An 18,580-nucleotide genomic window follows, 5' to 3' on the forward strand; every position below is an offset into this window, starting at 1 on the left:
TGAACATTATGTAAACAATAAGGCATTCAGACATTTTGGAAGTGGGCAGGCTGATCTCATTATTAGTCTACAATTAAACTAAATTGTGGGGTCATAGCATCCTATTATGTGTAACAGATTAAACTCAGGCTGTCTCTTCTCATTATTGTTTCTGATGAAGTTTTGGAGCTTTCTTAATTCAGGTCAAAAAATCAGAGGCTTCCTCATAAGCTTTTTAATTAACTAGCTGAAGAATTCTTTTGCCCCAAGAGACTCAAGGTACCAAATCCAGAGCTCAGCATTGCTACCCCTCTCAGATTTCCGTATTTCAGCCCAAATTGCATTTGTGCCCCTTTATTAAATCATAAGCACAGACAGCAAATCAAACCCACCCCCCTCATCCCCTAGTCGGAAAAGAAAAATTATCTTGAACGTTTGCTTTTTGACCTAAAAATGTTCTTTGCACTCCCCAGCACGAGGACTAGAATGTGTGAGGAAAGAGACCTAAACCTGTGGAGGAAAACCCCTTTGGCTGGACCGTGGGGCTATTGTAGGCATCCTGCCTGCTCCAAGCCACCAGCCCAAGAGTATCTCATCCAGCATTGTCTCAGGGCTTTGTCAAACACCAGTCCTTTCGTAGGGCTGTTTGGTGCACTGTCCCCTCAGGCTCTCAGTTGAGCAATTGGGTTTCTACTGAGCATGCTTCTCCCTAGGCATATGGGGAGCTCTCTCCTGGTCCATGGTGGCTGCCATCCATGTTTGATGAGCTGTCGTGACTCATGGTAGCACTCCTTCAGCATGCTGACCTTGCACTGCAGACCACCTTCATCCAGGCAGGCTTCTTCAAAGAGAGGATCTGCACACCCCCAAAACTGTATTGGGTGAGCAAAGCGTGACCCCCAAAGTCACTGCCACTCCCCTGTGTCCTCCTCTATGTGGAGCTGGCGCAGATACTGCTCCTTTCCAGCTTGTGGGGTAGAGGTGTGCCATAAGGGGGGGTGACATTGAAAAGCAAGTATGGTTTGGGGAAGGGCAGTAACTCCGAGTGGTGGGGGACAAAGGAGAGTGAGCTGGGCAGCCAGGTAGTTGTCAGCTGGCCTTGCAGAGGTGAGTAGTATCCCATGGCAGGGATGGTAGCAGTGAGTTTTCTTGGCATCAAGCTAGGAGCCTTTCAAGAATAAAAATGTGGTTTCAGGTTAATCAATACAGACTTTTAGTGAGTGAGAATTTACAGTCAACCTTATTTGTTTCCCTGGTGCTTAGTAATTAAGAAGAAAAGTTTTGAAGAATAGTCTTCCTAAAAGCTAGTGGTGTGCTGTCACCCAGGGAGCAAGGCCAAATACCCTTTGTTCAAGACATGGAAAAACTCCTGACAGGAAAACAGCTCGTGTGCCAGTCTAGAAAATATTAACTGTCTTGAACTTGTCAAGGACCTGGGTCAAGGGCAAAAAGCACTGGTCATCCTAATAAGGCTGGACTTTTTAAAGAGATACTGTCTATAAAGAAACATGGCTTTGTGGCTGCAAATATCGTATATCTTCCTGTTCAGGAAATTTTTCATGGTAAAGGTATTTTGAATCCAAGTATGTTTTACAAGTAAATGATTTAGACGTAAAATGAGGAAGAATCAACCTGGAAAAGACACCTCATGGCATAGTCATAGTCATGAGACATGAAGAAGAGTATTTTTGGATCATATTTGCTGGTATTTCTCATCATCATATTGCCATATTTGTCTTTTCCAGTCCTTCTCTGGGATAGTACCATGTGAAAAGGTGACCTAATGAAGGATAGCTATCCTATGTATACACAGCCTCTGATACTCACTGTGACATCTGACTTGGGAGCAGGAACAAAGTCAACTTCTGTCAGACGCTGAAGGCCACCAAAGTTGCCAAATTTTTCATGTTTCCTCCATTTTGCTCGCTGGTTCTGGAACCAGATCTGGATACAGGCAACAAAGAAAAGGTATAAAAATGAATTTCTCACATCCAGCTACTTTCCCTTCTCTCTAGGTGAGCATTAAAAAACATTGACCTCCAGCTCACAAGAACCAGGGCCCGAATCTAAAGGAAAACTTTGAGTGCAAGACAGCATATTTCACACTTGGCATAGCATGTGGGATCTCTGGACTATCATGACAGCCTCTTTTCTCTCACAGCTCCTAGAATAGCTAGAATCTTCCTGTTCAAGGAAAGACTGTCACAGGGTGCAGAAGGTCTTCCAGGGAAACAAGATCCTTTTGCAGTCAAAACTTTTCAGCAGTCAAAGCATGTAGCATTGTTTTCCCTAGGAGGTGTGATTCATTGCACAACAGGGCTTTTCCACTCTGTTACCAAGTGAATAGACTGGCAAAAGACCCACCTAGATGTTTTTCTGGGCTGCAGTAAAAGTGTGTCACCAGTGGAGATGTAGTGACAGGGTTCTCCCTATGTTTAGCTGCTAACATTTTGAAATTCACATAAGGGACCTAAAGCAAAAGACCCAAGGGGATGAAACCATCTGAATCACTCAGCAGTCTGAATATGTTATCTGCCATCTCTTTAGCACTGGAAAACAGACAACTGATTTTCTCTGGGGAGTTCCTTTCATCTACTGGCTGATTTGACCAGTCAGGCTTCTGGCTGAGGCACGAAAGTATTTATTGTGCAGCCACAATACTGCATCTTGCTGCACTGCTGTGAAAAGTTGATTTCCTCTTCGTTGTAGTTTGTACCTGGCTTAGGAACTTGGTGTTTGAATGGAAGCAAGGGGTTCATGTCAACACAAGGTGTTAGTGATCAAAACCAGTGGGTATAAATATATATGTATCTGGAATGAAGCCATGAGCAGCTTAATTATTTCTGCATCTCTTGCTGAGGAAGTAATGAGGAAGTAATGTCAGGAACCCTCTGCTGTACTCCTGATAGCTTGAAGTATCTGAGGTTACTGAAAGGACAGTTTTGTTTATCTGTGTTTGCATATGTGTGAGAACTGCTTAGTCTGTATCAGCTGCTCCATTCCCTTTCTACCATGCAGGAGTTACATGGTGAAACAGCACCATAAAAATTACTCCTCTATAATACTGAAAAAGAGATTGAGGGCAGAGGAGAGGCTGAAGCCAAAATTCAACCTCTGAAGAGTGCCTTCCAAAAGAAGCATGTGCAATAAAGTCCTCACTTCAGGGTTTTTTTTTTGTTTTGTTTTGTTTTGTTTTGTTGGTTTTTTGATTTTTTTTCCTCTTTCTTAAATAAAGGCAAAGCTGTGTTCACACACTGAACTGCTCTTTTTTGCTCTCCAGCACTCTTATCCTCAAAATGATTTCTTAATGCCCACCTTGAATTTGTTTTACTGGCATCTAATTCCTCCATGCTCTGTCTGCCATAGATATCAGGCTACTGGTATCATTTATTCTCTGGATGCTACCAACCTTCACTATACCAGTGTTCTTGGGCTATGACAGTGACACAGCACATAGTATTTCTATATGTGTTCATGAAAGTCACTGTGAAAACGAGGGACAAGTGCCTCCTTAACACTGCCTGAGATTTCACAAAACTCATTTTCCCTCTCAGAGGTCAGCAGGCTGTCCAAGGAAGCAAGAAACAAAACAGTGCAGAGGGAGATTGCTGTGTCCCATGTTGCAGGCATGACCTCCATTTTTTGCTCTTTAAGACTGTCCATTTGTTTTTCTTCCACAGATGCATGACCAGTGAGGAAAAGCTTTCTGTAGTAAATAACCAGCCTTTTCATTAAAAGATTTTACTGGTTATGTAATGCACCTTTGTGTCAGTAAATCATTAATATGAGAAGCCATCTCTGAAATGTTCTCATTTTCAGTCAATCTGAGCCAATCTGTTGCAGACACAGCTTTTGGTCTTTTGGCACATCTCATTTGATCTGCTGTTTTCTTCATCCGAGTGCAGGACAAAGACAAGGCCCTTGCAGTGACATGCCATCAATGTCACTATCTTTACCAACCAAAGAAGTAAAACTGGTTTTGGTTGGAAGGAAATTTTCAAGAGGATATAGTCCAACCCTCCTGCTGTGGGCAGGGACACCTTTTACTAGATTAGGTTGCTCATAACCCTGCCCAACCTGACTGTGAACACTTCCAATGATGGGACATCCACAGCTTCTCTGGGCAACCTGTTCCACTGACTTGCCACCCTCATTGTAAAGAATTCTGCCTTATATCCAATCTAAATCTATCCTCATTTTCAAACTGTCACCAATAGTCTCATAATAAAAAAAAGATTAGTTTGACAACACCTGTTTTCCATAAACCAGTGCTGATAAGCATTATATATTTTAGCTTTTCTTTAATTCTTCATTAACAGAGAGTCATACCAGCTTTATCACTGTTTTGCCAAAAATCAATGTTTGCCAGACTGGTCTATCATCATCTGGGTGTCCTGTTTACCCTTTAAATACTGACACAACATTAGATTTCTTCAAGGCTCCAAGAATGTCTCTTGTGATCCACAACTGATTAGATATCAACACTGTGCTTCTCAAAGTGCTTCTCAAGTAGGTTTTTAAGAGTTACTGGTGGTAAGTCACCTAGATCTGGATTTAAAATTATCTGTCTGTAGCAGCTGCTGGACAACACTGTCCTATGGAAAGTGTTTCATCATCATCATGTGATACTACCATCTTACCTGATAGATTTCCAAAAATAATTCAGAAATTATGATTGAACACCTTTGTCTTTTTTGCATTATCCCTGACAGCATTACTGTTCCTATAGCATTGTTCACCCTTTTTTGTTTGTTTGTTTGTTTGTTTGTTTGTTTATTTGTTCTTAATAGATTTCTATTGAGTTTCTGATGATCCTTAATATATTTCTGGCTTGTATCATTCTTCTTTGCTTATTCACTTTTTTAAATTTCTTGTTTCTATTGTTTACTCATCCAGTATTCTTCATTTTGTGTTGCACGCAGGCATGCGCACAGGCAAGGATATAATTCCACCTGTTCACTTAAACTGTTTCACAACAATCTTATCTTTGTTTCTGCATTAGAGAACACAATCTTTTCCATGGTTATGAAATGTTTCGCTTGATTACCAAGTGATTGCTTACTTTTTTTTTCATAGTTAAATTATCTCTCTGAGGTGATTTGACTTGAACTGCTTTTAGCTTTGTCAAAACCATTATTTCAATGTATCAAGACCATATTTGAATTCTCTGCACTCTATTTTGTTTACTTGTGACAAATGCAATCATCAAAAATATAACAGTTTGTAACTTGCTCTAAGTTACTGCTAATTTTTAGCTTTGGGGCTGTTTTTCCTTTATCAACCAAGACAGGACAAACACAGAATTTCCTGTGTCATGTGTAATACTGTCTGAATTCAGAATGTGTCATCTGCAACTCACGCCGAGTTGCTTTTCACTTCCTTCATGTACATCTCAGGTTGGTATTTCCTGTAATAACTCTTCTTTATTTCCCTCCCTACAGAATATAAATACATTTTTTTTTAATGAGAGGTTGCCCTTTTCTTTCATGTGATTTGCTGTTCTGCTGGGAACACTCACTAGTAGCCCAGCTTGTTCTTTATTCCATTGGAAATGCATTGTGGCTGCACTGATATCACTAATGGGCACATTACAGCTATACTGTTCCAATTGTCCCTGTCACCTAACTATGAAGCAATACCATCATGGTTAGTCAATAGTCCCAGGCATGCTGTAGTCAATAAACTGCTCTGTGTTGAACTTTGATTGTTAGAGTGGGATATGTGGACAGAAATACATTGATGACTCCAGCATTATGGCAAGTGCAGAAAACTGCCTCGACAAAAATAATCACAACAGTGTCTGGTAAACAACATCAAATGCCAATACACAGCAGTAGGTAGGTCCTAATGTAGCCGATTTCATATGCAGTATACATTTGGGGTCAATTTTGAGCTCAGTCAGTGAGGCTACATTACAGCTGGAGGGAACTGGATAAGTTTCTGTGCACTGAAAATTACACCCAGGGCATTTAAAGCCTGTGGTATCAAAATAAAGAACATCAAGAAGGCATTTTCATTTGAACAGTTATTTTCAGTTTTTTGGAAACCCTCTAGAAGATAGATGTGGATGGCAGTTTGAACTGGGTGTATATTAGTACATAGAAGGTTGATGAATGGTTAATAAATATTTTCATAGATGGCCACTCTGTCGCAGCAGAGTCCAACAAGCTGCTCATAACCATCTGTAACTCCTGTTTGCCATATATTTAGTGCTCCTAGAGCTCCTATTAACCCTTTGATTAAACCCATTTGGTTAGTCCCAGCTGGGTGGCAAATACTTTTTTCCCTGTTTGTAAAAGAATAGTGATCCTGGCCTCCACTGTAAGGTAACAGAAAGGTCACGTATTTCATTAGTGTTGTCACCCAGGCATAAACTATTCAGAATGCACTCTGAATAAAGGTTTGGTGCAATGAGCAGAGCCTTTTGGAAACACAGTGTACCTGAACTCTGGCTTCTGGGAGGTTTATCTTTGCTGCCAGTTGATTGCGAATATGGACATCTGGGTAGTGAGTCACTTGGAAAATCTTCTCCAGTTCCTGGAGCTGCTCAGCTGTGAATGTTGTCCGGATTCTCCTTTTCCCTTTCCTCTCAACTGTGCAAACAAGGAAAGGTGTATCACATTTCATAGGAAAAGGCCACAGGGATGCAAGAAGGTTCAGAGATTCAGCAATTTCTGTAAATATGTGCAGCCAGCATGGCACCTCCCACACCTTCTAGATATACATTTACCATAGGTGACTGTCTCTTGAACCAGCAGTGAATGTGAATGAGTCAAAAGTGCCTTGTTGAAGTGCTAATTCCATAGATCCACTGTATGGATTCCATAGATCCAACAGCTACAAAGCCCTGTGTATTTTAACCACACTAGCCCTGTGATAGGTTTCTCATCAAAGGTTAGTGCTGGACCAACCTTTGACCCTTTTTTGCATCTGCCTGTCACATGAGCACATCTGTTGCTGATCTGTAATCTCTTATTAACTATTTGTAAAGAAACACTTAATGTAAATGAAATGAAAAGGTAGATACTCATCCCAAGGCTAGAATCCTTTCTGATGCACCAATGGAGCATCTTCCAGCTGACAATGAACAGCCCGCACAAAAAGCCATGCCCCAAGCCTTGTGAGCCACAGGGGATTTTCTAATGAACTCAGAAACCTGCCCCCTGACAGGAACATAAAAATTGTAAGATCACTAGTGGCTATGATGATTGTGCTACTCAGTGACCTGAAGTAATTGGCAATGACACCGTGTTGCTTGAGAAGATGATCTTTTTGAATAACTGCTTTTGGTCTTCCATGGTCTCACAACAAGTACCAATTCATTCAATGCAACTAGGTGTGTACACTTCCTAAGAGGAGCAGTTAACCAGAGAAGGTTTGCTTAGGCTCTCAGAGACTTCATACTTTTTTCCACTTTTGTTTAACAGTTAGCATTAACTTTTCCTTTTGAGAGCTAAAGCAGTGAAAACAGCAATTGTATGTCTTGATCAATATAAATTCAGCTCTGTGCCAACTAGAAAATGACATTTTCTGTTCTGTCATTGACACTTCATTGTGACTCTGTTGACATAAAAAATAAGGAATAAAAAATTCTATCCATTGACTTTCTGTCTTACTATGAAGGTTCCTAATAAAGGGTATCTGAGACCACTAAATGAGTACTTTCCATTGTGAATATTTAATCTTTTCTAAATCTCTTGAGTACTTTGAAAGGAAACCAGTCATAGAAGAGTAACTGGGGAGCATCATGTATCATAAATGCTGTTGGTACTCCCATATCTCAGAAACAGCCTACTAAAGCTGATGTCCAATAGAGTTAAATTCATATCATTAGACTTTTCATCAGCCTATGAAAATAAAACTCATCAGACTGCAGTGCTGTCTTCAGCCCCAAGAAAAATCTGTACATGGAATCTTATTGGCACTACTAGTGCAGTGATCTGAAATGAGAAGTATTTTTGTATACTTATGCTGAAGACAGCAATGGGAACCCTCTCCTAAGAAGCCCTGATTACGAAGTTGCAGCTGCTTCATCCTGCTGAAGAGATCTCTGTAAAGGGGATTTATTGCTATATGGATTAAAAGGATAATATTAAGACTGAGAATATGAATCTCAGGACACTATACCCCTTGTAGATATGATAGACCTAACATCTCATAATGGTGTCTCTTGTCTGGAAGATTTTCACCTCAGATCTCTCTGTAGGAGCTGGCCTCTACATCCTCCTGGGAGATACTGCAGACAGGTAAGATTGAGTAGCAAGCTGTCAAGCACATCATGTTCTGTCATACAGTAATGAATCTTTGCTGTATTTGTATCAATACAAAGTATGGTATTTATATCTTGCTAGGGCAATTCATGTATCAGATCCTGACAACAATTGAAATTTGTAGTGACCTTGTCATGGTCTCAGAAGTTTGAAACCTCACTGAGATGTCCTGTACATCTCCCTGAACAATGAGCTGAGCTCCTGCCTCTGTCTAGGGCAGTAGGTTTGCTCCACAAACTTGGGAGAAGCTGTAGTCTACCTCCAGCATTTCCAGAATGGAGCAAGAGATCTAAGGTCATGCTCCTTGTTCCTGTGATACCAAGTGTACCCAAACATCCAGGATGCTGGAACTGTTCTTGTTATTCCAGGTTTTGTATGCCCATACAGTCTGTGTAACTTCTAGCGATCTCTCCTTCAGGAGAAAAAAGAATGAACTTGCCTATCTTCTCAAGGTTTTCTGAAATATCAAAAAACTCCACTGTACTTTTTTTTTTTTTTTTTTTTTTTTTTTTTTAAAGAGATTAATGAACTGAAATAAAATTTCATCTCTATGCTAAGCAGGGAAGAAACTGTCTACATTTTAAAACCTCAGATAAGACATCAAATAGTAAAAGAACCACAGTGTGTATTTTAGTATTCCATCAGAATACATAAAATGATTTAGCCCAGTATAAACCCTTCTGTCTCATACACAGGATCATGAAATCATAGAATAGTTTGGCTTGGAAGGGACCTTGAAGATCACCTAGTTCCAATCTTCCTGCATAGACAGGGACACTATATTAGTCCAAGCCCTATCCAACCTGGCCTTGAACACTTTCAAGGAAGGGACATCCACAACCTCCATGGTCAGTCTGTTCCAGTGTCTCACCACCTTCACCATAAAGAATTTCTTCCTAATAGCTGCAGTCTGTCTCCTTAGACGTTATGTTTATACACCCCAGAGACAGACACAATAATGTGGATATTTATCCTTGGATATGAGCTTAAGAAGTTGTGGGGTGATGGCAGGACACCTGGTACAGAGTTAATTGGATTAATCAACCTAGATAGAATAAAAAAATAAGATGTTACAAGCAATTCAATAAATACCATCTCTACAGAGCCAATGTATGGAACAAACTGAGCTGAGAAGATAGAGTCTAGGAGGAGCTACAAAACCTACCCTACAAACAATATGCAAGAATGGGAAGAGAAAGTTTGTGTACACATGGTATAAGTTCAGGAAGAAAGTTTTGGTTCAGCTCAACTGATAGCAACTGAGAGTCAAATCCCATTGCCTTGAACCACACTGCATTTTAAACAGTGCTGAAGCTGGGATAGGGAATGGATCTGCCAGATAATCTCTTACTAAGAGCTAAGAAGTGTCCAGGAGTAGAGAGTGTAGCTTCAGAGAGAATGCACTCATGAGTTTCTGGTGTCTCATATCAGCTTTCTTGGCATGAAAATGACCCAGAAAATAACTTGGTGATGGGCAAAACAAACTGCCTCTTGGTTCACTGTTACATCCTCAACATTTTTCCTTCTTGAAAGGTGAACTGTTTTACAGAAAAGACTCTTACATAAAGGAAGGGTCTACACAGTGCTCAGATGGCTCAGTCCTACTTAAACCATATTTTTCAAAGCTGAAATTCACCAAATTAAATAAAATAAAATGCATGAGGTCAGTTTTGGGACAGTAGAGACAGAAGGACAGGCTTTGATTTCAACTGGAAATGAAATTAAATTGCAAACAAAATAGACTCCTGTGAACTAATTAAGGCCTTTGCCAGTAGGAAATCTAGAAGAATGTTTTTTTTGGTTTTTATTTCCTAAAAGTAATCAGTCATTCTATTTTATTTTTTTAACTATAAAAAAATTACAAAAAATCTGAAACTATATGTGAACATTTTCTCTTGCAAGATGAAACTTTCTCTGACTGTAGCATTGATACTTCTCTTTGCCTTGGGACCTTAGCTTAGAGATCTCACAGCAAACAGCAGCGTTCAGAATTACAGTCTAATAAAGAATGTGGGTGGAAGATATAAGACTAGAAAGTGTTGGAAGTGTAACATTGGCTTTACAAACATGGCTCTGGAGTCCCTGAGGAAATAAGACTCTGAATTTCCTGAACTATTTTCTATGTAAAAGCTGGGGATATTCAAGTGTGATTTTATGCTCTGTGAAAGTCATTTTCAGGTTAGCTGACTGTTGAAACCAAGCCTGAAAATATCAGGCAGCTGAATATGTCAGCATTTGCAGATGCTTAAGAGATACAGCTGTCTATACATTGCCTTACTGTTGACATTGGAAGGGCCAGATTCTCCATGCTGATATAGCTCCTTTAAATTCAGTAACAGGCTCCTTTTGTCCTCTGCAGATCTGGCTCTATTACTAAGTCAGACTTGGAACAAGTTAAATGTTTGAGCTTTGTAGAAATATGGATTCTTCTTGAAGGTGAGCACTGAAAGAATGAGATCCATGCTTGCATGTTGAATTAAGGAAAATTCTGATTACATAGTAGGAAAATGTTTTTTTCACCATGTAGGTAGTCTGACATGGACCTAGAGAGGTTGAGAAGTCTCAGTCCTTTCATACACTCCAAACTTGACCAGACAAAGTCTAAAGCAACTTGATTTAAGATGGTCCTGCTTAGAGTTAGTTTTGGACAAACTGGTCTCCAGGGGGCCCTTCTGTCTAACTTTATTATATGATTTCTGACCTCCAAATATCCATATGGGCTGAAGTGCCCTCATCACTCCTTTCCTAAAAAGTAAGGGAAATGAAGGCTTTAATATTACATGAGTTCAAAGATCTGACTTGTAATCGTTTATTTACACAGCTTTAGCTCATGGTAAAATGGCTTATTTCTACTCTCTAGTATAACTCAGTTACAAGATACTAGAGGTACGAGCAAATCAATACCAAATACTACTTCTTGCACCTGATTTTGCTAAGTAAAAGATGTGCAACTGCAGTAATGCCATCCTTGGGCAAATTCATGCTGGCTTGTGGCCTGTAGAAGGCCAATAGATGTTGGGACACCTTATGGTGCTGTTTCTCAGCTGCCTTGCACACCTGAACCAGGTAGATAAGTGCCACCTCCAGGGAGATTTTTGCAATTTGCACTTAGCCCATCAGCAGGCTAAGACGGGATCAAGCCTACTTGGTCTCATTAAAAAGATGCATACACTGGAGAGATAAGGAACTAAAAGCCCAAGAGAAGGGCTGGAAGTCATTCCTGTCACATATTTGCTTTGGAGGTAGAGGAAAACTGGTGGGATCAGTTTATCTTGCTGCAATCCTCTGTCATTTCTGGACAGACACCCTCTCACTGTGTGTGATAACCAGATCCAAAGATTTTGCTGCTTCTTTGACAGGAAGAGAGAAAGAGGTCATATAAGCAAGCAAGTGGCTTTAGGTACATACCCTCAGAAATATGATATAAATAGAATAAATATAATCTCTGTGCAACAAAGTTGACTGTGTCATTGGTTTCTCACAAAGAAAGACCTCCTGATCAAGGCGAAGAGGTTGATGAGGCCTTCTACAGGCAGCTGAAAGCAGCCTCACAACTTCAGTCCCTAGTCCTCATGGGGGATTTTAACTACCCTGATATCTGCTGGTTGACTCACACAGCCAGCCTTTCACAGTCTAGGAGGTTCCTCCAGTGCATTTATGATAACTTCTTAATGCAAATGGTGGACAAGCCGACTAGAAGAGGAGCGCTGCTGGATCTTATACTAACCAACAAGGAGGGCCTTGTCGAAGAAGTGGTGGTCAATGGCAGCCTTGGCTGCAGTGATCATGAGATGGTAGAGTTCAGGATCCTGTGTGGAAGGAACAGAATACCCAGTAGGACCAAAACCCTGGACTTCCACAGGGCAAACTTTGGCCTCCTCAATCAACTGTTAAGAGAAATCCCATGGGACAGGGTGTTAGAAGATAAAGGGGCTCAAGATAGCTGGTCAATATTCAAGGACCACTATTTGCAAGCACAGGATCAGAGCATCCCTATGGTTAGGAAATCTAGTAAGGGAGCTAGGAGGCCAGCATGGTTAAAAAGGAACTGCTGGGAAAACTTAAGTGGAAAAGGAAAATCTACAGATCATGGAAGGGGGGGCTGGTCACTTGGGAGGAATATAGGACTGTTGTCAGAGGATGTAGGGAGGCAATTCGGAAAGCTAAGGCCTCCTTGGAACTTAACCTTGCAAGTCAGGTTAAGGATAATAGAAAGGGCTTTTTCAAATACATAGCTAGTAAAACTAACGCTAGAGGCAATATTGGCCCACTAAGGGATGAGATGGGAGCCCTGGTGACAGAGGATATAAAGAAGGCAGAGGTGCTGAACGCCTTCTTTGCCTCTGTCTTTACTCCTGCAGGGTTTCCACATGAGCCCCAGATTCATTTAGCCCCAGAAGTAGTCAAGATAGATAAGGAATTTGACGTAGTAGATGAGGATTGGGTTAGGGATCAGCTGAGTAATCTGGACATCCATAAGTCGATGGGTCCAGATGGAATGCATCCAAGGGTGCTGAGGGAGCTGGCGGAGGTCATTGCTAGGCCACTCTCCATCATCTTCAGTAAGTCATGGGTAACAGGAGAGGTGCCTGAGGACTGGAGAATAGCAAATGTCACTCCAGTCTGCAAGAAGGGCAAGAAGGAGGACCCGGGTAACTATAGACCGGTCAGCCTCACCTCCATCCCTGGAAAGGTGATGGAACAACTTGTTCTTGTCACTATCTCCAGGCATATCAAGGACATGGGGGTCATCAAGAGCAGTCAGCATGGTTTTATCAAGGGTAAATCATGTTTGACTAACCTCATAGCCTTCTATGAGGAAATTACTAGGTGGATAGATGATGGAAGAGCGGTAGATGTGGTTTATCTTGATTTCAGTAAAGCATTTGACACCGTCTCTCACAGCATCCTTGTAGATAAGTTGACCAAGTATGGGTTTGGTGATCAGGTAGTGAGGTGGATCAGGAACTGGTTGAAAGGAAGGAGTCAGAGAGTTGTAGTCAATGGGGCAGAATCTGGTTGGAGGTGTGTGACTAGTGGAGTCCCTCAGGGGTCGGTACTGGGACCGGTGTTGTTCAATATCTTCATCAACGACTTGGATGAGGGTATAGAGTGTACCCTCAGCAAGTCTGCTGATGACACTAAGCTGGGAGGAGTGGCTGACACACCGGAAGGCCGTGCTGCCATTCAGAGAGACTTAGACAGGCTGGAGAGTTGGGCAGAGAGAAACATGATGAAGTTCAACAAGGGGAAGTGTAGAGTTTTGCATTTGGGGAAGAACAACACAATGTCCCAGTATAGGTTGGGGGCTGACCTGCTGGAGAGCAGTGTAGGTGAAAGAGACCTGGGGGTCCTGGTAGACAAGAGGATGACCATGAGCCAGCAATGTGCCCTTGTGGCCAAGAAGGCCAATGGCATCCTGGGGTGCATTAGAAAGGGTGTGGTTAGTAGGTCAAGAGAGGTTCTCCTCCCCCTCTATTCTGCATTGGTGAGGCCGCACCTGGAGTATTGTGTCCAGTTCTGGGCCCCTCAGTTCAAGAAGGACAGGGAAGTGCTTGAAAGAGTCCAGCGCAGAGCTACTAAGATGATTAAGGGAGTGGAACATCTCCCTTATGAGGAAAGGCTGAGGGAGCTGGGTCTCTTTAGTTTGGAGAAAAGGAGACTGAGGGGTGACCTCATCAATGTTTTCAAATATGTAAGGAGTGAGTGTCAGGGAGATGGAGTTAGGCTTTTCTCAGTGATGACCAGTGATAGGACAAGGGGTAATGGGTGTAAATTGGAGCACAGGAGGTTCAAGTTGAATGTTCGAAAAAATTTTTTTACTGTAAGGGTGACAGAGCCCTGGAACAGGCTGCCCAGGGGGGTCGTGGAGTCTCCTTCACTGGAGACATTCAAAACCCGCTTGGACACGTTCCTGCGCGATGTACTCTAGGTGGCCCTGCTCTGGCAGGGGGGGTTGGACTAGATGATCTTTCGAGGTCCCTTCTAACCCCTAGGATTCTATGATTCTATGATTCTATGATTCTATGAAACTCAGGAGCACTGAACAAAAAATCATAGTTATATCTGGTTCCTTCTGTTTTCCCCTTTTAGCCTATTCAAAAGAAGCTCCTCTCTCTTCTTTTTAATCCAGCCAATTACAGATATATATGGATTTCCCAGCCAGTTCCTTCTCACGGCTTTTCTCAACATTTCTTTCTTGTGGTGACATTCTGTTCATGGCAGCCAAGCACATAGCAAAAAACCACCCACAATTTCAATCCTATCAAAGAGTTCTTACAGAGTGGTGATGCCATCAGGGCAAAACATGCTTGTCTGTGTACAGAGATGTGCCTGTGGCAGTCCTTCTCCTAAAAAAGGGGTGGCCCACGGCTTTCAAAAGAGCTTGCACTGCAGTATTTAGGTGGGAGTACAGCAAGGTGGTTAATCTTTATTAGGATGGGTTTTCAGCCTTTCTTCAGAAGGACTCGCATAACCAGCAAAAAAGAACCTTGAAAAAAACAGTACCTGCATAGGTACACTGTGCCATGGATAGAGTCTCTTGCTAGCAAAACACAGCATTTAGCATCCAGCTCCTGGCTGTTCAGGCGTTTCTGAAGTGAAGACAGAGCAGCACAACTTGAACTTTTTAAGGCTTGACTTCCTACCTTCCATCCACAACTCTTTGACAGGGAGTTGCTTCGACCCTGGCACAGAGTACAGTGCCTAATGACCTGACAGCAAGGCTGAAATGCAGGGAGGTACAAACTACAGCTGGTGTGAGCTGAAGTGCTAAAAACACCAGGCTAGAAACCTGCTTAAGGAATCTGTGTAGTGATGGCCAGGGGAGTTTCTTACTCTCCTTGTCAGAGAAGTTGGCAAGGAAGAGATGGTATGTATGAAACCATTCATGTGGACAGTTCTATGCAGAGGATGGAGCACACCTGAGCCCCTGGTGAATTTAACCTTTCCCATCTGCCAAGAAAATTATGGCGGTGCTTACAAAAGCTGCTGAAACGGTGAAGCTCTGGCACAGCTCACTGTCAGTAAAATATCTGGAGGAAGAAGCATGCAGGATGGTGTTCGAGGGGCTCCTGCTGACAGGGATGTGTTATAGTTTCACTCACCTGGTATCAGTTCTGCACCTAGGCCAAATGACCAGCACCTTCATGAACTCTTTTAGGTCAAAGTGGATTTGGGTTAGGTATGTGTATGGTTTCCACATTCAGCTAAATCTCAAGTTCAAAAAATACTTTCTGTGAATGTTCTGTCATTGTCAAACTTTAACTTGAAAGCAGTAGCTTGCCTAATAATCCAGTAACAGTTCTCACCAAGAAAAATAGTTTCCCATCACTCTCCCCACACTCTCTGGTCAACCACCTTTGTCAGAAACCACCCATTTGCTCATGGATAAAACAGAGCTTTTTACAGCATGCACAGACAGACTGCTTTCTATTTTATTCCTTCTCTTTGTGGTTATTTGCACCTACAAAACTCTAGACATCAATCAAGCCTGCTTGTTTATATCCCTGCCTCAAGAGTCTGCACTCTGAGAAAGAATAATTCTATCATTATTTTAGTACGTAATCTCTGCTATCTCTCACTTCAGCATAAAGTAGTTGTTAAGACAGCAGGTAAAAGGCCTGCCCTCAATTTCTGGGAACAGTAATTAAAAGTACCAAGTCCCAGGGATGTAATGAAAAGTTCTGAGACAATTTGGTAGAAGACATTAAGTACTCATAAGACCTTTGAAATAAACTTATCAAGATGGGCCATCAGCTTTACAAGTTGTCACATTACACAGATTTGACTATCAGGAACAAGTTAACCTCTGGGTCCTAATGTACCATTAGGAGTCAAAATTCCCAGGAAAGAAGAGGCTGCTTGAGGAAAGCATTGAATAATAGCATTTGCTTTAACTAAAACAAAACAAAACAAACAAAAAAAAAAGAGAACCAAACAGAAAACCCCCCAAAGCCAAAACCCACTAAGAAACAACACAAACAGAATTTATGATAGTACTCCAACTGCTGACAGCTTTGCTCTCTTCAGCGCTTACTTGTAACAGTGAGACATCTATGGGAATAGAGTCTGAAGGGTGGGAGTAAAGGAACCAAGTTTCATGTCTTTAATTTAATATCCAGGGTGTGATTATAAACAGTCAGTCTTCAAAGAGGAAGAAAAACAAGGAGCCAGCCTTCAACAATGCCTCAGGTAAACCCACCAAAACAAGGTCAATGGTCTGCTGCATTTCTAAATGTGTATAGGAGTACTGCACTTTAGAGATGCAGGGCTGCAGAGACTATTCACACTGATGAACAGAAGACTGGTAAGACAGCTAATGGCAGCAAAATTATATATATAGGCATTTGTTTTTTTCTCCTGTTTTTCCTTTTCATTTAGGATTGCTTCCTTTTGTTCTGCAGGACAATGGGATGCTTGTGCCCTTTCTCGCAATCCCATTGGTGTATTCTGGGCAGCCGATATTTATCTGGGATTGTGATTATTCAGTGCTTTATTTCCTCTTGGGTGTTTCATAAATGCATTGTTGTAAGTCAGCATATTGGGGAAAAGACTGTTCTGTGAGAGATAAACCATACTGTTTCATGGGGGTACATGGATTTGACCATATTTTCCACAAATGAACAGCACAAATTAATTCATGTCTTCAGAGAAAACATAAGCACTAAGTTAAAGATGCCTGTAACTGGCATCAGTACAGAGGGGACATATCCTGGAAGTTCTCCAGAACTGAGGTCATCTCTATATTTCTTGTTGTCTTTATGATAATTGCCGTCACAATTTGTCAATATGTTTCAGGGTCAAAGGTGCTATCATAATAATAAAGCAATTACATTAATAAGATCCCTGAGCTTCTAGTCAGCAATGGGCAGAGGATTTATGTTATGGAAATATTTGGGTGACGTTGACCCATTGCGACAGCCTCCTCAACAGAGAATAATGAAGACATGAGCTGTAGGAAACAGCATAGTCCAGTTTTCCCCACAGCCTGAAACACTCAGTTTCTGTTTGAATTAGGAGCCAGCTTCATTTATTGAAGCATGATTTACCTTGTACTTGAATTGCTGCCCAAAATAAAAATCCCACAAGATCAGGCATCCCACAGTGTGTTAAGGTGATGATGTTATCTGGCTTTTTCAAGGCACTGACTGCTCCCTTGCTGGAGCAGAAGACTGGAAACTTGTACCAAGGACTCGCCCCTATGCAATGCTGGGTACGCTCATCAACCATCTTTGGTTCTAAATAGTTACAGGGTGCACACACAAATGTATAACATCAGACCCAACCTCTGTAAGAGACATAGAAAAAGAAATGTTATGTTATCACTAGGATGTGATCTTGTTCTTGGTAGTCTCCAGCAGGGGTTTCTGCAGGTCAGGCAAGAATGGGGGCCATTGATCCTCTCAGGCCTCAATGCTTGAACTGGTCAAGTCCTGAGGGTGTCCCATAGAGCAGAGAGGAATTAAAAGGAATGTTTTCTCAGGATTTAACTTGGATATTTACATGGACATATTGCTGTGATGCTGATTGACAGACACAAGAGTTTGCCCTGTTTGTTCTTAAGTTTGAAGCCCTTGGCAGCACGGTTGTTGTACATAGTAAATTGGCAGCAATTAATTATTTCACAGAGAGCTGGCCCAAGCAGAGCCTGTACCCACATCTCCAAAGTAAGGCCTCTCTCAGAATGGTTGTCTCCTAAAATGTGTTCTATCAACATGGCTTCCCAAGAACCAGGTTTTCTAAAAAAAAAATGCTGAGCTTTTTGTTCAGGTCATAGGGGATAGGACCCAACATTCATAATGAAGGCTTCTAAATTCAAATGGGGGCTTAGGAAAGCTAAATGTCACTGTCAGCATATCCCTAGCATATGAGGGCTTTTCTATTTTTTTTTTTGCTTACAATGCAGCCTCTGAGTTCAAAGTGCAAGAGGCATTGCTTCCTGTAAATGGCTTCTGATAAAGGCATACATCTATTTCGTTTAAATGACACTGCCTTTCTAGTGGCAGAAGACATTTTGTGGGAAAAGCAATTTTTAGGAACACTCAGTGTTACAGAGTTTCCTGGAAATACGCTTCAAATTCACACTCAGGGTTGCAATCAAGCTTTTCTCAGACCACCTGCCCATCAAGGACATATTGTTATAGCTTCCTCATCATCTTTCTCCTCCTAACCAAAAAAACCCACAAGACAAACCCCAGCCCTTCTGCCTCCAAGGTGATTGTATAGCATGCTTGATTTCTTCTGCTCTCTGTCAGCTATACAGAAGTGTACATTCAGCCAGGGCCTACTGCCTTTCATCACAAATTATGGAGGTATTTTATACAGTCAGA

The 18,580-nt window shown here is 41.6% G+C and overlaps 1 protein-coding gene across 1 annotated transcript in view; it reads right to left on the reverse strand.

The window, feature by feature from the left end:
- Window positions 1–215: 215 nt before the first annotated feature.
- The window catches only part of ISX (intestine specific homeobox), a 28,739-nt gene continuing 10,374 nt past the window's right edge, over window positions 216–18,580 (reverse strand). Inside the window, exons 3-5 of the mRNA XM_030458182.1 lie at window positions 6,421–6,572; window positions 1,807–1,923; window positions 216–1,147 (exon numbers count right to left, since the gene is read on the reverse strand). Coding sequence (XP_030314042.1) covers window positions 911–1,147; window positions 1,807–1,923; window positions 6,421–6,572 — 506 coding nt within the window. The 3' untranslated portion in view covers window positions 216–910. The remainder of the gene's footprint in view (window positions 1,148–1,806; window positions 1,924–6,420; window positions 6,573–18,580) is intronic.

The sequence above is a fragment of the Calypte anna genome, chromosome 1 (assembly GCF_003957555.1).
Source record: "Calypte anna isolate BGI_N300 chromosome 1, bCalAnn1_v1.p, whole genome shotgun sequence".
NCBI lineage: Eukaryota > Metazoa > Chordata > Aves > Apodiformes > Trochilidae > Calypte > Calypte anna.